Source organism: Gymnodraco acuticeps, unplaced genomic scaffold (assembly GCF_902827175.1).
Source record: "Gymnodraco acuticeps unplaced genomic scaffold, fGymAcu1.1, whole genome shotgun sequence".
Taxonomy (NCBI): domain Eukaryota; kingdom Metazoa; phylum Chordata; class Actinopteri; order Perciformes; family Bathydraconidae; genus Gymnodraco; species Gymnodraco acuticeps.
In genome coordinates, this window is record NW_022990966.1 from 2,606,928 (window position 1) to 2,624,713 (window position 17,786).

General features: G+C 43.2%; 1 protein-coding gene across 1 annotated transcript in view; it reads right to left on the minus strand.

The window, feature by feature from the left end:
* The window catches only part of eif2ak3 (eukaryotic translation initiation factor 2-alpha kinase 3), a 35,321-nt gene extending 18,210 nt beyond the window's left edge, over positions 1-17,111 (minus strand). Inside the window, exons 1-2 of the mRNA XM_034235326.1 lie at positions 16,593-17,111; positions 5,462-5,591 (exon numbers count right to left, since the gene is read on the minus strand). Coding sequence (XP_034091217.1) covers positions 5,462-5,591; positions 16,593-16,906 — 444 coding nt within the window. The 5' untranslated portion in view covers positions 16,907-17,111. The remainder of the gene's footprint in view (positions 1-5,461; positions 5,592-16,592) is intronic.
* Positions 17,112-17,786: the final 675 nt, after the last annotated feature.

A 17,786-nucleotide genomic window follows, 5' to 3' on the forward strand; every position in this document is an offset into this window, starting at 1 on the left:
TTTTTAAGTAGTTATGTAATCCATTGTATTGTTAATACTTTCAAAAGATGCTGATGGTGTCAAAGCAGCGACCTGTAAAGCACCTTGTTTCAGACATCCTATCAGAGCCTGAAAGTATAGTTGCTTTGTGGTGGATTAAAAAATGCCAGGAAGGAGAAATGTGGCAGAATGATTTATTAGGAGAGCAGAGGTGATGTCATCGTTTTAGAGGGGAGGGGGGGTGGTGGTTTGGAGACAAGAGGAGGATAAATTTAGCAAGTGAAAGGAGGAGGGGTTGACAGTCTGACCATCACATCACACCATGCTGGTTGGCTGTGGGGGAGCAAAGAGGTTTACAGCAGAGGGGAACTTCTCAAAGCTGTGGGTGAGTCATCCTGCTCCTGATGCCTTAATCCATGACTCTGATCCAGCACCAGTTACCCAGCATCCCTTCTGTCAGCTGCTCCTTTAACCATCCACACCACGTCCCCAGACATATGTACCGCCAATGTTCAATTCCACTGATTTCTGCACGGACATCGTGATGCCCTTCAAAATCTCTAGATCAGCATAGTGTAACTAAGAAAAAAACACAACATCATTTCTCAAAAGCGAATTAGATTTAGTAAAGTAGATTTTTTTTTGAGCGCACTACATCATTACCGTCACATCACATATTTGAAGTCAGGCAGGCATTTTTGATTAATTTGTAATATTTTCTTTGTTATGACTAAGTTAGCAGGGAAATCTATGGGAACTCTTCACAGTGTAATAGGAGTCTATTGAGCTGTGGCATGTGGTATTTAAGAGCTGTCAAAAATATCTGAAATTGCTTTGACATATAGTGACAGCTCTTGAATCATAGAGTAACCGCCGGTCTTTATGAATGTCATCAAAGGCACTTAAGGTAAGCGATTGAAAGTGGCCAAGTAAAGATAAGACAGTGATGACTTCTTCAGTTAAATATTGTGAGATGCCAATTATTTTCCACTTGCCCCAATATGTTATTTACCAATTAAAATAAAGCATATAGAAATCCCCCTAGCCATTACATGCAGTTCATTAAAATGTAAATCTATAAGTATGTTATTTTAAATGTGTGGCTTCATAGCATCACAGAAAAATCTAGGTTTCAGCTAAATTACTTATTTTTGTAAACCCTTTCTTGCTCATATGAAAACAACCCCATCAAAGCATATAAAAGGTATCCTTTGATGAGCTGTGAATGAAATTATAATCAACGTCCCACCCCTCCTCTATCTCTTTGTCTCATTTGTTTTCATCAAGTGTGTGTTTACCCTCGTTCTTGTTTTGTTTTTAAAGGGTTTGTGTAGGTGTCATACTTTTGGTAGATCTTGAAAAGCACAATAATGTTTTTGTTAAAGAAAACCGGCTTACATTTTTGAGAACAATATAACATTCTAAAGAGTTTATCACTTAAAATAATATTCTAAATTATTCAAATAAACTGACTGCTGAGCAAAACCAGTTTGCTCTTTCTTTGAATTGCCAATGTCTATTCATTTTTTAAGAGCTTTAACTCAGTCAAGTCTTACCCTCTTTCCTTTTTTCAATGTGTGGATCCATGCCCCTCTTTACGAAGAGATCCACTATCAAACTGAGAACAGAGCCATTCGGTTATTTGTACCCATGTCGGGAGCATGCAGGGTGTTTTCATTGTGTAAGGTCAGGTTCCTTTTTAACATGTGTGATTTTACACTTCGCAGCTATGAGGATTATTGGTTTATCTATATTTAATAGTATACAGTTTAATGGAGGTATTCATCCTAAGTAATCCAAGTGTGCTGGAGAGCTTAATGAGCATTTGATATTAGTTATTTTGTGGTTGTATCTAACTCTTGGGAATTGTGGGGGTGTAGGGTCAGAGAGTGGTCTGGCGGTGGTGTGTCTGTGTGTGTTGCTGTCAAACAGTGTCAGCTATCACCCGCCGCAAATGTGGCACTGTTGGCCCACAAGGCTACTGCTCTACTTAAAGGTGGCAGACAGAGTGAGAGCAGGAGACAGAAAGAGAGATGGTGATGCTGGTGGTTGGAAAATAACAGAAAAAACACAAAAAAGCCCTATAAAAATAAAATCAGAGAAGCCGGAATAACAGTTCGACTTTGTGCCAAAAAATATCACCCGTCTGACCTTTTTAATTTCCTTTCTCCGCGCTGGAAGAATTATTGCTTGGTACATTATTCACAGCCCGGCTATTGATCGTAAGTCATTGTGTCGTGGTCAATGGAATTCTCTCATCGTTCATTCATTCACACGGCATGCCAGCAGAGGTAAGCATGTGTGTGTATTGTCTGCTGTGTGATGACATCATCTCTGGTCTGAGGCATTACCTCACCTCCCCTAATCACCCTGCCTCCCCCCTTCTTTCTTCATCCCTCTAACCCCCCCACCCAACCTACCCCCCCCCGCCGGCATGACTCACTCCACGTTGGCACAGACTCCCCCCACTCTAACCCCCGGAGCGGATCCTTGCTTTTTGTAGTGATGGCTTTTTTTTCTGCAGACAATGCTGTTTGTGGATCTGCTGTCCCTCATTTCTCAAAAAGACAACACACTAACACACTTGGTAGGATGCAGCAGGTGACTGGCTGCTTCCTCCCCGGCGCGTCGAGGCCAGCCAATGGCACGCCGTCAGACCCCCCCTAGCCTCTAATCACCGAGCAGACTGGTGTCTCAGGGACCCGGCGTGAACCAATGAAACAGTTGCCAGGCGCTGAGGAGGCGTGGGAGGGGGAGTAGTAGCTAGTGGCGGTCACCCCCCCCTCCCCGCCACCATCACACATTTACACCAGACGTGCATTCCAGGATACGGAGGGCAGATAGGGCAAAGCTAAATTGAACTTATATAAAGTAAATGAGCATAGAAATCACACACAAACACACACACACAGTCTGGGGATCATAACAAGTGACGTCACGGCGAGTCACCGGGTTCAGAGCTGACAGGCATCTCTCCTCGTTTCGCTCCGTCAACCAAATGAAAGCTAACAGGTGAAAATGAAAACTGAAACACACACATAATGACACATACCCACACAGTCAGCATCCTCTGTCACAACACGAGCACACTGGAGGATGACGGGAGGATGTTACATGTGTGTCTGGTGATGAACATTTTGACGCTCTTGTGAAGTCTGACACTGAGCACACATGTAAAGGAGAGGAAAACACAGTAATGTCCTCAGAGACTATATAAAGCATGATGTGCCAAGCAGGGACATAGAAATACTTTGTAAACATCTTTTACTCGTTTTTTTTTTATCTAGTTGTTTCTACTTTCTCGTGTTATATTTTCTTGTAAGGACATTGTGCTACAAAGTAAACCAAAAAGGAGATCTTCATTAGCATAACAAAATAACTGTTGGACCATGTTTTTTATAGTAAATTCCTCCAAAAATTATTATTATTATTTATTTATTTTTTAAATTCAATTCCTTCCAGATGCTGACTTTTTTAAGACAAACATTTGCAGTGAGAAAACTATATGAGAAAATGTACTCATTTACTTTTGAAACGGAATCGTTTTTGCTATTTAGAAAACATACTTACGACTTTGTTCAGTGGTGTCATAACTGTAGCTTTAACTTTTCATTCAATCAGAAAGGTTTGTTTTTACTGATATTTTTTACTTTCTACATTTCTGCTTGCTATCATAAAACAAATCTGCATGTGTCCATGTTCTTTTGATTTGTCATAATCACATTTCTTATTGAGAATATAAATGAAAACTGAAAAAATACACTTTGAAGTCACTTTTTTTCAGAAAAACAGCCTTATATTTTACTCGGTGATCAAAAGTTGATTGCAGACTTTAATCAGACTACAGAGAATTGTGTTATCCTTCCACTGACAGCATGAGAGCCTGCAGTTTACATATAATAAGTGTGATATCTGGAAATCCATCATAGCGGGGTGCAACTCTAAATTCAAGGTCAAATTTACATTTCAATACATCATGGAGAAGCTATACTTGCTGTCAGAGTTTCTGCTCTATTCACTTCCAGTGCTTCAAGGCACCTTACGGGGTTCTCCCCAGCATAACCTCTGAGGAGTCTAGGAAAAAAAAAAGTTAATGAATTCCTATTTCTAAATCTTAAACATAACCCTTCTCACCCATCTGGAATCATGAAGCGAGATTTGTTTTTATTCTATCCCACACGGCAGCAGCTGATGTCAGTGATTCCCTCCTTCTAATTGCAAGTGTGCTGAATAGGGAGCGTTGCTGCTGTAGTGTAGAGCAGGGCTGAAAACACATGTTCAGGCTGAATGGCACACACTTGAGAACCCATTCACCCACTTCTATGGGAGATTCTAAACACTTAATGGAGATTGTTCTATAGTGAGTAACCCTGAAGTGACTATATTTAGATTGCCTTGGATCAGATGAAAGAGCTTATTTTGTTCTTTCATTATAAACACGTGTATAATGCTACTTTCTAAAGTCAAGCGCTCTTTTTTTTGTTCTTATTGAATTTCTACATCCCAGGATCTGTCAATCAAACAGTCTGATGTCTGTGTTACCCAGCACCAATTGATTGAAACAATCAATCTACATCTGTGGGAAACAAATCCAAACAAATCCTTCGAACCAGTCTTGATTTTGGGGAAAACCCACCTGTCAAAAGGTATTAAGCTTCATGGACTGGCTAAGATATGTTTTCTATTGTTGTACCGCACTGATAAAGCAGAAACGTATTTAACTGACAGAGCCAGAGAGTTCACTACGCTCCAACACGCCTCACCAGCACCGCGGACCAACATTAAAACTGATCACAGCAGCCTCCCAGACCCTTGTTATTATCAGAGGCTTTCTCCCTGAGGCAGAACTGTCACATAGTCCACATCAAAGTACAGCACAGGCACGTCTCTCGTATGCATCTCAGAGAGCAGTGCTCTGGGCGCCTTCAGCATGTCGGTGTGGGCGGTTTAAGCTTCTGTATACATGTACAGACGAGGGGCTTGGTGTGCGTGTGTGTGTGTAAACCACTACAGTCAACAAAGAGGCTTATCCTCCAGGCAGAACAACCACGCTCAGATTCATGTGGGGGTGTGCAGTATGTCTGCCATGTATCTAAATGAAACGAATGTAAGCAACAGAAACCCTTGGTTGACTTTTCAAAGTGCACCGAGTTCAATTGTTGGTCCTACAGAAAGACAGCCAGGGGGGACAGGGTTTGTTTTGAGGCAGACTCAGATGAGACCGCATCCTTAACCTCACAATCGAATGTCAAGACTCTGGAAATGGTCTTTTTCATCTAGTGGTGCTGGGTCTTAATCAGCTGAACCATGTCTGTTTGACCTGCGGAACAGACTGTGGTTGACTCAGTCATTTATATTAAAGTGAAATGCATTTGTATTCATAGGAGGACCGCACAACTTTATTTTAAGTATTAATCTTGTGATCGTTGCTGCTGGACACAAAAGGACAACTTGCAAATGTGTGCATTAAAGTTTGATCTACCTCAGGCTTGCTGATGCTGGATGATACAAGGCACCCTGAGGCGACATCTAGGTCCCACTGCTTCCTGCCCTGGTTGTGAGGATCCAGAGCAGAGATCCGCCCGTCCAGGGTACTGATGATGACCAGAGACCTGAGGACACAACACAAATACTTCAGCACACTCTCCAAAAATAGTTTGTTTACCATTATTGCAGCTTTACATACTGGAATACATCCTTTTCAGCTCAATGATATATTTAAGTTGTTTAAAGACCGGACTGTAAAGGGTGATGAATAGTTAAGTGGTGCTGCAGATGTTGTCTTTCTCTCTCTATTCCTCAACCATGTTTAAATTCAGGGTGACCCTCAACTGCAGCCAATAGCACACCTGTGCCATGACAGACCCCATCCTGTCAGCCAGTGTGGGTGGCATGTTGATTAAGGACCGGACCAGACCGGAGGATTATCCAACGGGACAAGGCACACGGAGAAACGTATTACCATAACGACAGAGATTGTTGTTAGTTAACCACAGAAGAATCCATCCAAAAAACACCCTGTTCATTGATGCTGTAATTTGCACAGGGTACCATAACTGAACTGTTGGATGAAGAGACATAGGTAACAAGGACCTTGATATCTGAGTTTAGGGAAATAGAAATAGATAAACTCAATTTATAAAATACTCAGTCAATCGCTGCACATCTTACTATTTTTAATGTTATCTTGCAGGGTCTAAAACTGATGAAGTTCAACACAGAAAGCGCACTCAAACCACTGGGAATGATTTTAAAAAAACAATCTAAACAATTCAATAGAAAGCTGATGAAAGTGGATTTTATTTGTTTTTACAAGTATTACAAATTCAATGCTTTTCTTTTTTGCTTTTCTTGTAATCCCCTCTTTTCAGGAAGGGGTTTGTGCTCCTCGGGTAGAAGAAGAGCAAACTGACGCCGCTCTGAACAGATGGTAGCAGCAAGTGTTAAGAGTCCACAGGGGGATTTGACATGGATACTTTTCCCATGCTTAAAATTGTTACTACAACGTAAAAATTAGGCTCACATGTAAAACCTGATGTGTAAACAAAGCCTGTCTTTTCTATTCAGAGTCCATGGAATCATTCTGTGACATTTCTGATTATTCTTGGCTTTCTTCTTGGCTTCTGCTAACACTGGCAGAAAATAAGTGTTCACAAATATTGGCTTGAGTGCCCAAGATGACAGCTCAGAGAAAAACCATATCTGCGCTGAAAACGAGTGAGCGATGGATCATTTCACTTTCACAGTTCACGCACAACACAAATAAAACCTGGTCGGATATAATGGAAATGTTTGGCCACCACTGGCAAAAATCACATTAAGTCCTCCATGGACCATATGTTATGTCAAAATAATATTTTGCATATATTTAATTCAGAGGAATTGTTGGCAGAGACACAGTGGGGAGCTAAAAATAACAGGCAGGGAGTGAAAGTGTTTTTCTTTGAGATGATGAATGGGCTGCAGATTTCTCAGAGCACCAGTGTGCGCTTTACTTCTGAGCAAATTGAAATTGTTATGGTGAGGAATTTTTACATTTTACCCCCTAACCCCATTAATTATGTAGCTCTACAAAAACATTTACTTACTAAAGGGTTTTTTCTCCATGATTAGTAAAGTACAAATGCTCCAAATGAGTTTTTTATTTGCCCACACAGCAAGATTTCTTAGCAGTTCTTCCTTTCGTCTAGTATCTCCAGGCTAAAGTCTGAGTGGAAGGGATGGAGACATCCAGCCCCACCCTTCGCCTTACTCTTAGGGTTCTGCCGCATTGCTTGTCAATCATGAGCTGAGGCCGCCTCCTGACTATTGATTTGTATCTGTCTAGTGATGCTGTCAACGGGGCTTTTAGCTGTATTTAACACACACACACACACACACACACACACCACACACACACACACACACACACACACACACACACACACACACACACACACACACACACACACACACACACACACCCACACACACACACACACACACACACACACACACACACACACACACACCACACACACCACACACACACCACACACACACACACACACACACACACACACACACACACACACACACACACACACACACACACACACACACACACACACACACACACACAACACACACACACACACAACACACACACACACACACACACACACACACACACACACACACACACACACACACACACACACACACACACACACACACACACACACACACACACACACACACACACACACAGCTGGGGCCAGAGCAGCTTCCCTCTGTTGGCCACAGGGGCATATGGGGTTTTAACTGCCTCCCTTGAGGGCAACTAGACAACAGTTGCCAAGGGAAGAGAGAGACACCGTTACATTCTTGTTAATTCTCTGATAAAAGTGGGGAAAAAATAAAACATGGACATCATCCATCATCTTTTTTTACGGGCACTGTGAGAGTTGCCATCCAAGCCGAGTGTATTTGCCCCCCGTGTGTTTTCCATCACTTGGATTGAGCAGGTGAATTGCTACTGACTAGCTATAATCCCTTATTGATCTCACATATCGAACACTCTTCACTCATGAAGGGGAAGGAGCATGTTCAAGGATGTAAAAGAATTAAGAGAACTCACAAATTGATTGTTTCAAAGGGGGAAAATCTATTTTAGTAAGGGTTCTTTTATGTTACAGGGAGTTACATGTGCTGTTCTGGACCAGCAAGTTGTTTCACCTGATCTGAGAGTTTACATAAAAATGCAAATAGCAACTCTTAACAGTAATGAGCCATGTGTCTTTCAGTCCTATCAAAGCCAAGATTATCTCCCCAAATCTGCTCTTAGCAATACCAGCCTTGCCGATAGCAGTGAAGTGCAGAGCACTAAGAAAAACATTGTTTTTCCTGTCAGCCACCAATGAAAACAGAGCACTAAAGCCCGCTCTCACCCTCTCCATTGGATGACAAACCCTGCCAAAAATATTAGGCTGATTGGTTGTTGCTAAGCAGTCAGCTCTCTGAGAGGGTGGAAGCTTTGGCGGCCTTTCGCTGGGCTGGCCCCGCCCCCTGTAAGTCATGCTGTGAATGTAAAAAAACGGGGAAGAAGTCACTGAGAGCATCGAGTTCAACTCCACGGAATGAAAGAGATAGAAGAATTTCATTCTGAGAACAGAGATCAAAGGCTTTTGTGGACTCTTTGTACTCCAGATAAAGGATAAGATGGCATGGAGAGTGGGTTTGGGATGGGGATAGGTATCATGATAGTAATGGAAAAAACGAAAAGTGGAGGAGGGGAATAGCTATTAAAAAATAGTACTAAAGCAAACAATAAAAACGACTCAAACAAAACAAACAGCCCATTTAGAACTCGGGGCAATTTATTTTCCACGTCTGAGCCCCGAGACGCCGCCGCTCTGCTCGCCACCAAAGGGATAACATGTAGCCTGTGGGGCTGCTGCAGACTGTGACAGACACAGGCCGAGAGACGCTGGAGAAGACGTGGGCATGGGGAGAAAGATGGAGAATAGTGAGGCTGAGGGTTGTTAGTGTCCTTGTCTGTAATGCTGTCATGCTAATATCATAATAGTACAGAGTACTTGTTCAATCACAGAGCGTATGGTGGAGCAGGGAGCCAATTAGCCTCGCTCTCAGCAGACTCCGCTCCTCAGAGACACTGCCTCAGTCTGCACACACCGGCAGAACCGAGCTGCTGGTAAACACAGCCCATTGAAAGAAGCAACCAGGATGTTTACACAGGCCAAGTCTCCAAGGAGAGGGAGCCGTGGAGCCGGACCAATCGCAACAACCTTTCACTTCCTGGCAGCCAATGGAAGCACTATTTTTCTCCTCGCTCAGCCAATGGGAGGTAAGCTCTGAGAAACTCGGAGCCAATAGCAGGGCAAAAGTGTCTGTAACCATGCAACAGCGAGTAGCCTGGATGCACGCTGGAGTGTGGAGTTGTGCTGCCGCGCAGACACCGAGAGGCAGAACAAAAATACGAGAGCATGGGGAGCACGTGGGGAGAAAGTTATGGATGCAGCTCTGAGCCGGGCCGCACCCAGCACCAGCAGCAGCAGCAGCAGGAGATAGAGAGTCCAGTGCATTCCTTCAGCACATTCTTACAGATCATGTGTCTTATTGAGAGTCTGAATAACTCAGTTCATCACAAATGTGTTCAAAGAAAACAATCGTAAACTGGTCACACTGAGAACAAATGAAGCCTTACAGCAAATATGTTTTGTAATCTTTCAGGTAAAAGGTTTCAAGTGTGGTAACCCCATAATTGAATGCAAGATAAGCTGTAGGACCTGCAGGCAGTTTGCACAGCACAGCATGGAACCAGAACAAGGTCTTTTCCTTTGGCAAACATGAACATGCTGCGATCAGTGCATAACAATGTCTAATGTAAATGAACACTTACTTTTAGACTACATTAAATGTCTGAGTTCGTAAGAAAACAAACTCCCCCCAATAAAGACGACATCTGCACTTTGACACACGCTGACGAGACTTAAAGGTTTATATTAGTGTCCTCTGAAGCTGTTGAGTGGTCATTGTTTTGAGTCTTTGTCACAGCAGCTGGAGTCTGACTAATGAGGACTTGAGTGACAGGTCTGAGATGTGCAGTGTGCTTTAAAATCGACCTTTACATCCAGCAGGGTCACTGCAGCAGAGAGCAAAGGGTGTGGTTTTAGAACAACTTCTACAGGCATAAAACACACACACACACACACTTTAAAAGCGTTGCTATCACCCTCTCTCTCTCTTTCCTCCTGTATAAGTGAGCCCTCCTCTCCAACGCGTATCATCTCACACGTGGTAAAATCCAAACTCTATGGCGCCACGCTCCCGACGGCTGATTGGCTGGGCTGCAGCTCTGATTCGACGATCTGATTCGTTGTTGCTAAGCAGTGAGGAGCCAGCGAGATTGAAAACAAGACAGCATGGTCCTGCTGACTACCAGCTAACTCCTTGTTTTCATCCTCCCCTCCTTCTCTCTCCCACTGAACATCCCACCTTTCTGCCTCGGCCCCGCCCATACTGCAGTGCTGCAGGATGGGTCCTGCCGACTTACCGAAACAGCCACGGACTGACCTATTAAACTCATTCCTTCTGATAAACACATATAGTATTGTGCAGCAATCATATTTTTGCCGAATTGTGTTGTTTTGTTATCAACCTGCAGACATCCTATAACCCAGATAGTGTTCATCAAGTGCAGTGATAGTCAGAAAGTCAAGGACAACAACATAAGACAACCCAACATCAGCTGTGGATTTGGTGAACGTTTCACCTTATAATAGAAATTAGAAAGAAGTGAGATCAAAACTCATTTAAATCAGCAGACATGACTAAAAAAGGGTTCCAAAGAATTGAGGATAACACAGGTCAAAGGGAACGATATAAGCTTATGTGAAGCGGCAGTTAAACATGCAGACCTCTCCAATGTAAAGCTACTGCTGCACCAGACTGAGCCTCCAGGCTAACTTCCCAGAGGGAGTTCAATCATCTTCAACTTGACCTGTTATTTTGGGGACAGTTTCTATTTATAAAACCCACAACATCTCCCTGGTTACAGCAAGTGGACTACTGAAACAAAGTAGGAGAAGCACAAAAAAACAACAAGGAAATGAACTCTCCCCTCACAAAAAAAAGAAGAAGTTCCTCCTCCTCTTTTACCTAACTATAGCCAGACCCATGTGGCCGACTCAAATTCTGAGCACTAGCCCGTCTCTCCGACGCAATTGGCCAACAAGTCGCCTGGCTCGGTGGATTGGCTGTTGCTAAGCAGTAGGCTGGTGGGAGCCAGCCGGCAAGCACGGCGGCCCAGAAGAGCTGTTGCCGCTACAAGGCCCTGAGGGGGGGGGGCGTGGTGGGGGGGGGGGGGGGGACAGAGGGGCGGGGGGGGGCGGGTGTAGCAAGTTCAAACAAAGCTGATGTCCTCTCTCCTCTCACCTCCAAGTGCTCCCGAAGGTGCTGCTGGCCCCACAGGAGCGCTCGCTGGTGGAGGCTTCAAACCTGGCAGTGCCTTCACATGCATGATTCACAGGCAGGAGACACACACACACACACACACACACACACACACACACACACACACTACATCACACAACACACAACACACACACACACACACACACACACACACACACACACACACACACACACACACACACACACACACACACACACACACACACACACACACACACACACACACACACACACACACACACACACACACACACACACACACACCACACACACACACACACACACACAACACACACACACACACACACACACACACACACACACACACACACACACACACACACACACACACACACACACACACACACACACACACACACACCACACACACACACACACACACACACACACACACACACACACACACACACACACACACACACACACACACACACACACACACACACGCACACACGCCTCCAGAGCAGAGTTTCTAACGTATAGATGGCAGCATTAAAAGAGAGGTGACAGCCATCAGCTGGCACAACGGCAGCTTCCGTCACAAACTGAAGGCCGGATCAAAGCGAGCGTCTAGAATATTTATAGATTACAGGATACAGGGGCGGAGGAGCGAGCGGGATGAAATAAAAACAACTGCATCTGACAGAAACTTCGAAATATTAACATCTGAGCAAAGAGTTTTCAAACTGAAATGTTTTTAAGTGTGAGTTTGAAGTGCTCCCCTCAAAAATGTAATTTGGAGGAAAAAGAGAGTGTCTATTCTCTTCAGAACAAAGAGAAACAGACTGTGAGAGGTGTAATATTGTCAACAAAGCACTAAAGGGACTCTTTTCCAGGTGGCGAAAGATCATTGGTTTGGATTTCGTGTCATTAACAAGGTCATGGTCCTTTTTGTGTTTAAATAATGACTCTGTAAAGTTGACCAAGGGTGTGTTAAGATTATTATTATCACCACAGGATCTGGTGTGTTTGACTTAGAAAACAGCAGCAGCCTCATGTAAAGCCTTGAAAGGTCACAGAAGTAAGTTTTCAAAAGGCAGCCAATTAATGCTGGACAGTGTGGACACAGAGAGGACACAGAGAGGACAGAGAGTGGACAGAGAGTGGACAGAGTGGACACAGAGAGGACAGTGTGGACACAGAGTGGACACAGAGAGGACAGAGTGGACACAGAGAGGACAGAGTGGACACAGAGAGGACAGTGTGGACACAGAGAGGACAGAGTGGACACAGAGAGGACAGAGTGGACACAGAGAGGACAGAGTGGACACAGAGAGGACAGAGTGGACTGCTTTTTGGTGGTGGCGAAGTCGATAGGGACTTGGCTTGGCAACTGGAAGGTCACCAGTTCAAGTCCCGGCAAGACCAAGTGCTACCGAGGTGTCCCTGAGCAAGGCACCGTTCCCCACACTGCTCCCCGGGCGCCGTTCAAAATGGCAGCACACTGCTCCTAACACTAGGATGGGTCAAATGCAGAGAAACAATTTCCCCACGAGGGATTAATAAAAAGTCCATCTTAATCTTAATCTTATATATCTGTTGTAATTTATTGTCTTTTATTGTGATGTATGTGTTGTTATTACATGTACAGCACTTTGGCTCGACTAAAAATCGCTTTTAAATGTGCTTTATAAATAAAACTTGATTTGACACAGAGTGGACACAGAGTGGAATACTCCCAAAAAGTGTTAATGTTACAATTAATATCTCAACTATTATCAACACAAGAAGCCATTCTGTGTTTCTTTACAGTACCGACATACAACAGAAGTGATACTTTAACAAAAATAACTTCTCAAGATGAATTGATTCTTGAAAGAAATGTTGTAAATATGTTTTATGGCATTTATGAAGCCTTGTTGTTGAAATTGGCCCATTTGAAGAGAAATACACCGAAATCATGTCTCGTTTTTCGTGACATTTCTGAAGTTCAATGACAATTCTCCTGGCAGATGGGTGGAAACAGAGCATGGAGCGGAGTATATACTCAAGGGGTGACATTAAAAAGCGATGTGCACGTGTGAAGGTAGGGAGGGAGGAGAGAGAAGGGAAGAGACAAAGAATGAATGCAAGGCAGAGACAGACGTCAACAAAGACATAGAGACAGGTGTGATAGTAAGTCTATGGAAACAGAAAACCTCCCACAAGTTCATTATTATATAATTACGGTTATTATTAAATGATGAGTTTATTATTATCCAAGCAAAATCTGTCATCTTTAACACATTTGTTGTTGTTTCACAGACAGATTGTTTAATGAATAATTCACCTGCTCAGTCTTGATGTATCTGCCGTGTAAGCTGCATTGTTTATTCTTTATCTTATTGTCTCCTACATATCAGTGTTGTTTGTTATTGTGCTTGTGTGTTGATCAATAGCCTTTGTGGCATCAAAAAAAACATTGTTAATATTATTATTTAGCTAGTTACACAAATAGAAAATGAGCTTTTAGAAGCAGAATGATGTCTCTAGAATTCGAAATGTAATACACCAAAACAAAAAACAGACCTTCAAATATGTCCTGAAACATAAAAACAGGGATCAAGAAAAGGAATCAATATAAGATAACCAAAAGCCAATAAGTGGTTGTGATGAAACAGATTTGTGGAGAAAGATCATGAGACAGAAAGTGAAAAGGTGAACGGGAAGGGAGACGCAGCGGCAGAAACAGAAGTGACAGACATGTGTTTACGGCATGGTACAGGCGCAGGGTGTGACCAGCAGCAGGAGGAACGCTCAGGAGAGTCCTGCAGCAGCGGAGGTGCCCGGCCAGGGAATAGCCAGCTAACTGCCCTGCTAATTACTGTCGATTTCCTCTCCGTACTGTATGCATGACAGGCTGGAGTCTGATCCTCCAGGAAGTCCTTCACCATGGTTGCCCTCACACCAGTTATTCTGCCATCAGTGTGTGTACTTGGTGGGGCACTGGGTTTAAAAAGAAAGCCACTTATTGCTTGTGGAGCATTCAAAGATTATATTATTGTAAACATTATGTGAAACAGCTTATTTATTTATTTTAAATCTGTTTTACACACGTTTCCAAAAAAACACATTTCCGTCTAAGAAACACACCTATCTCTTCTGACATGAGCTTCATGGGGCTGACTGCACAGTGTGCTCAGTTCCTCCCCGTTGTGACAAAGCTGGGTTTGTGTGGCATCCCAAATTACAAGAAGTAATACCTGGAGCCCTGGGGGTTGTCAGAAAGCTTTTCAGTGAGCATTGACAATGAACAAAGTGACAGCAAAGAGTGCTGCATTTCAGCACAGCAACAGCACGTTGGTGGGAAGGTAAGAAACGGTGACAAAAGTCTTCAAATGGTTTGATCCCATCCATGTTTTCATTTTTAGAACTGACTGTGGTCTCTTGAAAAGCAGACATCATATATAATACTACACAAAGAATAATTGAGTGAATGACCTGATGTGCTTCAAAAAGAAACATCGCTGGAATAAAAATGATTCCAGAGGCTGTACCACAGAAAAGTATCCTCACAAGAAGAATAACAAGACGGAGAGAACGGACATCATGAAGATCACACTGCGCCAAACATCTGAGGTGGGCGTCAAACCTGCTGTTTACCAAGGAAGATAACATCAATGCCCTGCCCACTGCACCAACAACTGCCTTTCACTTTGGACAGCAGGTCTAACCGGGTTCAGCAAACTCTAAACTTTTGAGTGACAGAATGCTGGGGGGGTTTCTCAGCTGAGCGACATTCCTTTGCAAAACAGCCACTTGTCAGATTTGATTTGTATTCGTGGTACCGGAGTAGAGTAAGTATCAAAGCTGTGCTTTTCCTTTATAACAACGTCTATCAGTATGTCCAAGAGAACTTAAGTTAAGCTACTGCTCTTAGAAGTGTGTACTTTGTGGAAAAAACAACAGATCCCAGCACCCAACATGTCAACATGGGAAGACACACACTTTAGATTGTGTTTGATATCTTTCTGCTTGTGGTGCAGAGCCACTTTGTGTCAGCTTTAAATGTCCTCATACATTATCCCTTGCTTCTTCCTAATTCCCAATTAACTGCGTTTAATTAAATAGACAGACTCCTATTTGACTTTCCTGAGCTAAGACATAGCCTATCTGCTGACAGGAGGAGGACAGGCTCCTGAGAGGACGGTATCTCTGCTGCCAAGTGATTAGGAATGTTCCCTTGTAATGTGATTTCTGTATGATAATAGAGGGAAAGCTATTTAACTTCAACAGTGCTAATTGACGAGTGAATGTGAAAGTAAATGTGACAAAAACAACAGGAGGCAAAGCAGACATGGTGCTGCTCATAACATCACACCTATTTTAGATATGTGTATTTTTTCACATCAAATGAATGAACTGCAGTTGTGAATGTATCTAATCTGTGGACTGAGACTTCAAAAGTTCTGATTCACAGATCATAACGTACCAAGAAACCAAAACAACATCCAACATATGACAGTTCAGAACATGTCTCAGTTTCAAGGTGGACACTTTGGTAGACACTTTCTGATTTGATAAACAGGAGGGTGTTTTTGTAAACTGTACTGTTATATACTTCCACAATAATTTAACAACCTACAATAAATAGTTTGAAAAATAAACACAAGTGACAAGTTAAAGTTGCTCGTACTAGTTACTCGCGTATTACATGGGGTGTTTCCTTCTTTTCAACAGACGCCATTCAAACGTCAATCAAAACAATCGGAAAATAAGTGAAACTCGTTAGTCATTAGGCTACTGTGTTTTTCAAGATGTATTCTCTGACAGTTCTGTAGCACCGCATAGCAATTGTTCCACAATAATTTAAAGGTGATATTGGGAGAAGAGTAGGGATAAAAAGAGTTATAATGGGGTTTTAAGTCGAGAGAACAAACACAACAAGTTATGAGTGCAGTGCCACAGCGGAGGAATACTTACCAAACACGAGACTGTAAGTTAGGTAGCTCAACAACTGCTAAATGCGTGGTTTTAAGGAATCTTAATGACAAATAGACACTTCTTGATGCCTTAATTGTGTTTATTTGTCATTTTGGTAACATTTGTGTAGGTGTGAAATAACGTTACACGTGTCATTTATACGATAATGGGTGTCTTGTGGCTAGCTGTCCGTTAGACGTATTAGTTTGAATTACCTTGTCGGTTGGATGTTTCCGTTACTGTCTCCGAATGATTCGTCGGTCTCCCCAGCCGACCCGTTGTCATCATCTTCAACGGTAACGTCTGCTACAATGACCGGGGGGCCAACGTTCTCCAAGCTTCTCCGCTCCATGGCTCTTGCACCATCTTCATCCCCCGAGGTCGAAGCTGAACCCCGGGTGGAGAACTGTGGCTCCCTGCCGGTTGCGGAGCCCGGAGCTTGAGAAGTCCCAAATCCGATGAGCGCGTTTAGCAATAGCAGGAGCACCAGGGAAATGCTCACGTTTCCAAAGTGAAGCCCCCTTTCCATTTGTAAGACTGGCACATTAGTGAAGTATGAGATTTACATGCCACTGGCCTTGTAAATCTTAACATAAAAAGTGCAAAAAACAACAACCGGTAAAACTACAAACAAAACTCCGTTCTTTCTTGCAAGACACCCTTCTCAATCTGTTCTTTAGTAAACATAAACAGCCACTGGGACACCATGTTATTCCCTTTATACTTGACACAAGTCTTGCCTTAGTAACGCTAAGTCCCGCCTTGTTTCTACACTGGGATTGGACAGTGAACTTGCTACATTCGGTACAAAAACATGCCACCGTTTCTCATTGGGCTGTTGGCTATCAATCATGTATACTCGCATACTAAGCAGAACATGATTGCATCAGAGAACTGGCACTCAAGGAGGCGGGCTCAGAATGTTCCAGCCCCCCAAACAGTCCATTTCATTGGCTAATCAAGTGTTTGTCAAAACGACGCAGGCGCACTAGCAACGAGAGCAAAAGGTGACGCAAAAAAATCCCCGATGGCAAATCCTCTGGCGGAAATGTGATTGGTGGGATGTGTCGTAGTTCGTCCAATGAGAGAGACAATAGTGATAAGCAACAGCGCTATTGGTCTACTTTACCCTCGTTGACGGAACGTAAGCGTTACATTCGACATTTCAGCTGTCATTCACAAGCAGTTGTCAAGACATCCGACATAAAAGAGCATCATGGAAAGCATCAACGTGGCTCAGTGTAGAGGAAGCACGTTTCCTGTTCCTGATCACGAGTTTTGTTTTCAATGTCAGATAAACAAACAGACTTAAAGCCTGTAAAAGCCTATGAACGCGTTAAGGAGTGCATTTTCAAAATGTAACCTCATGTAAAGCTGCATTCCAGCCAATAAGCCTGCAATATCCTGAG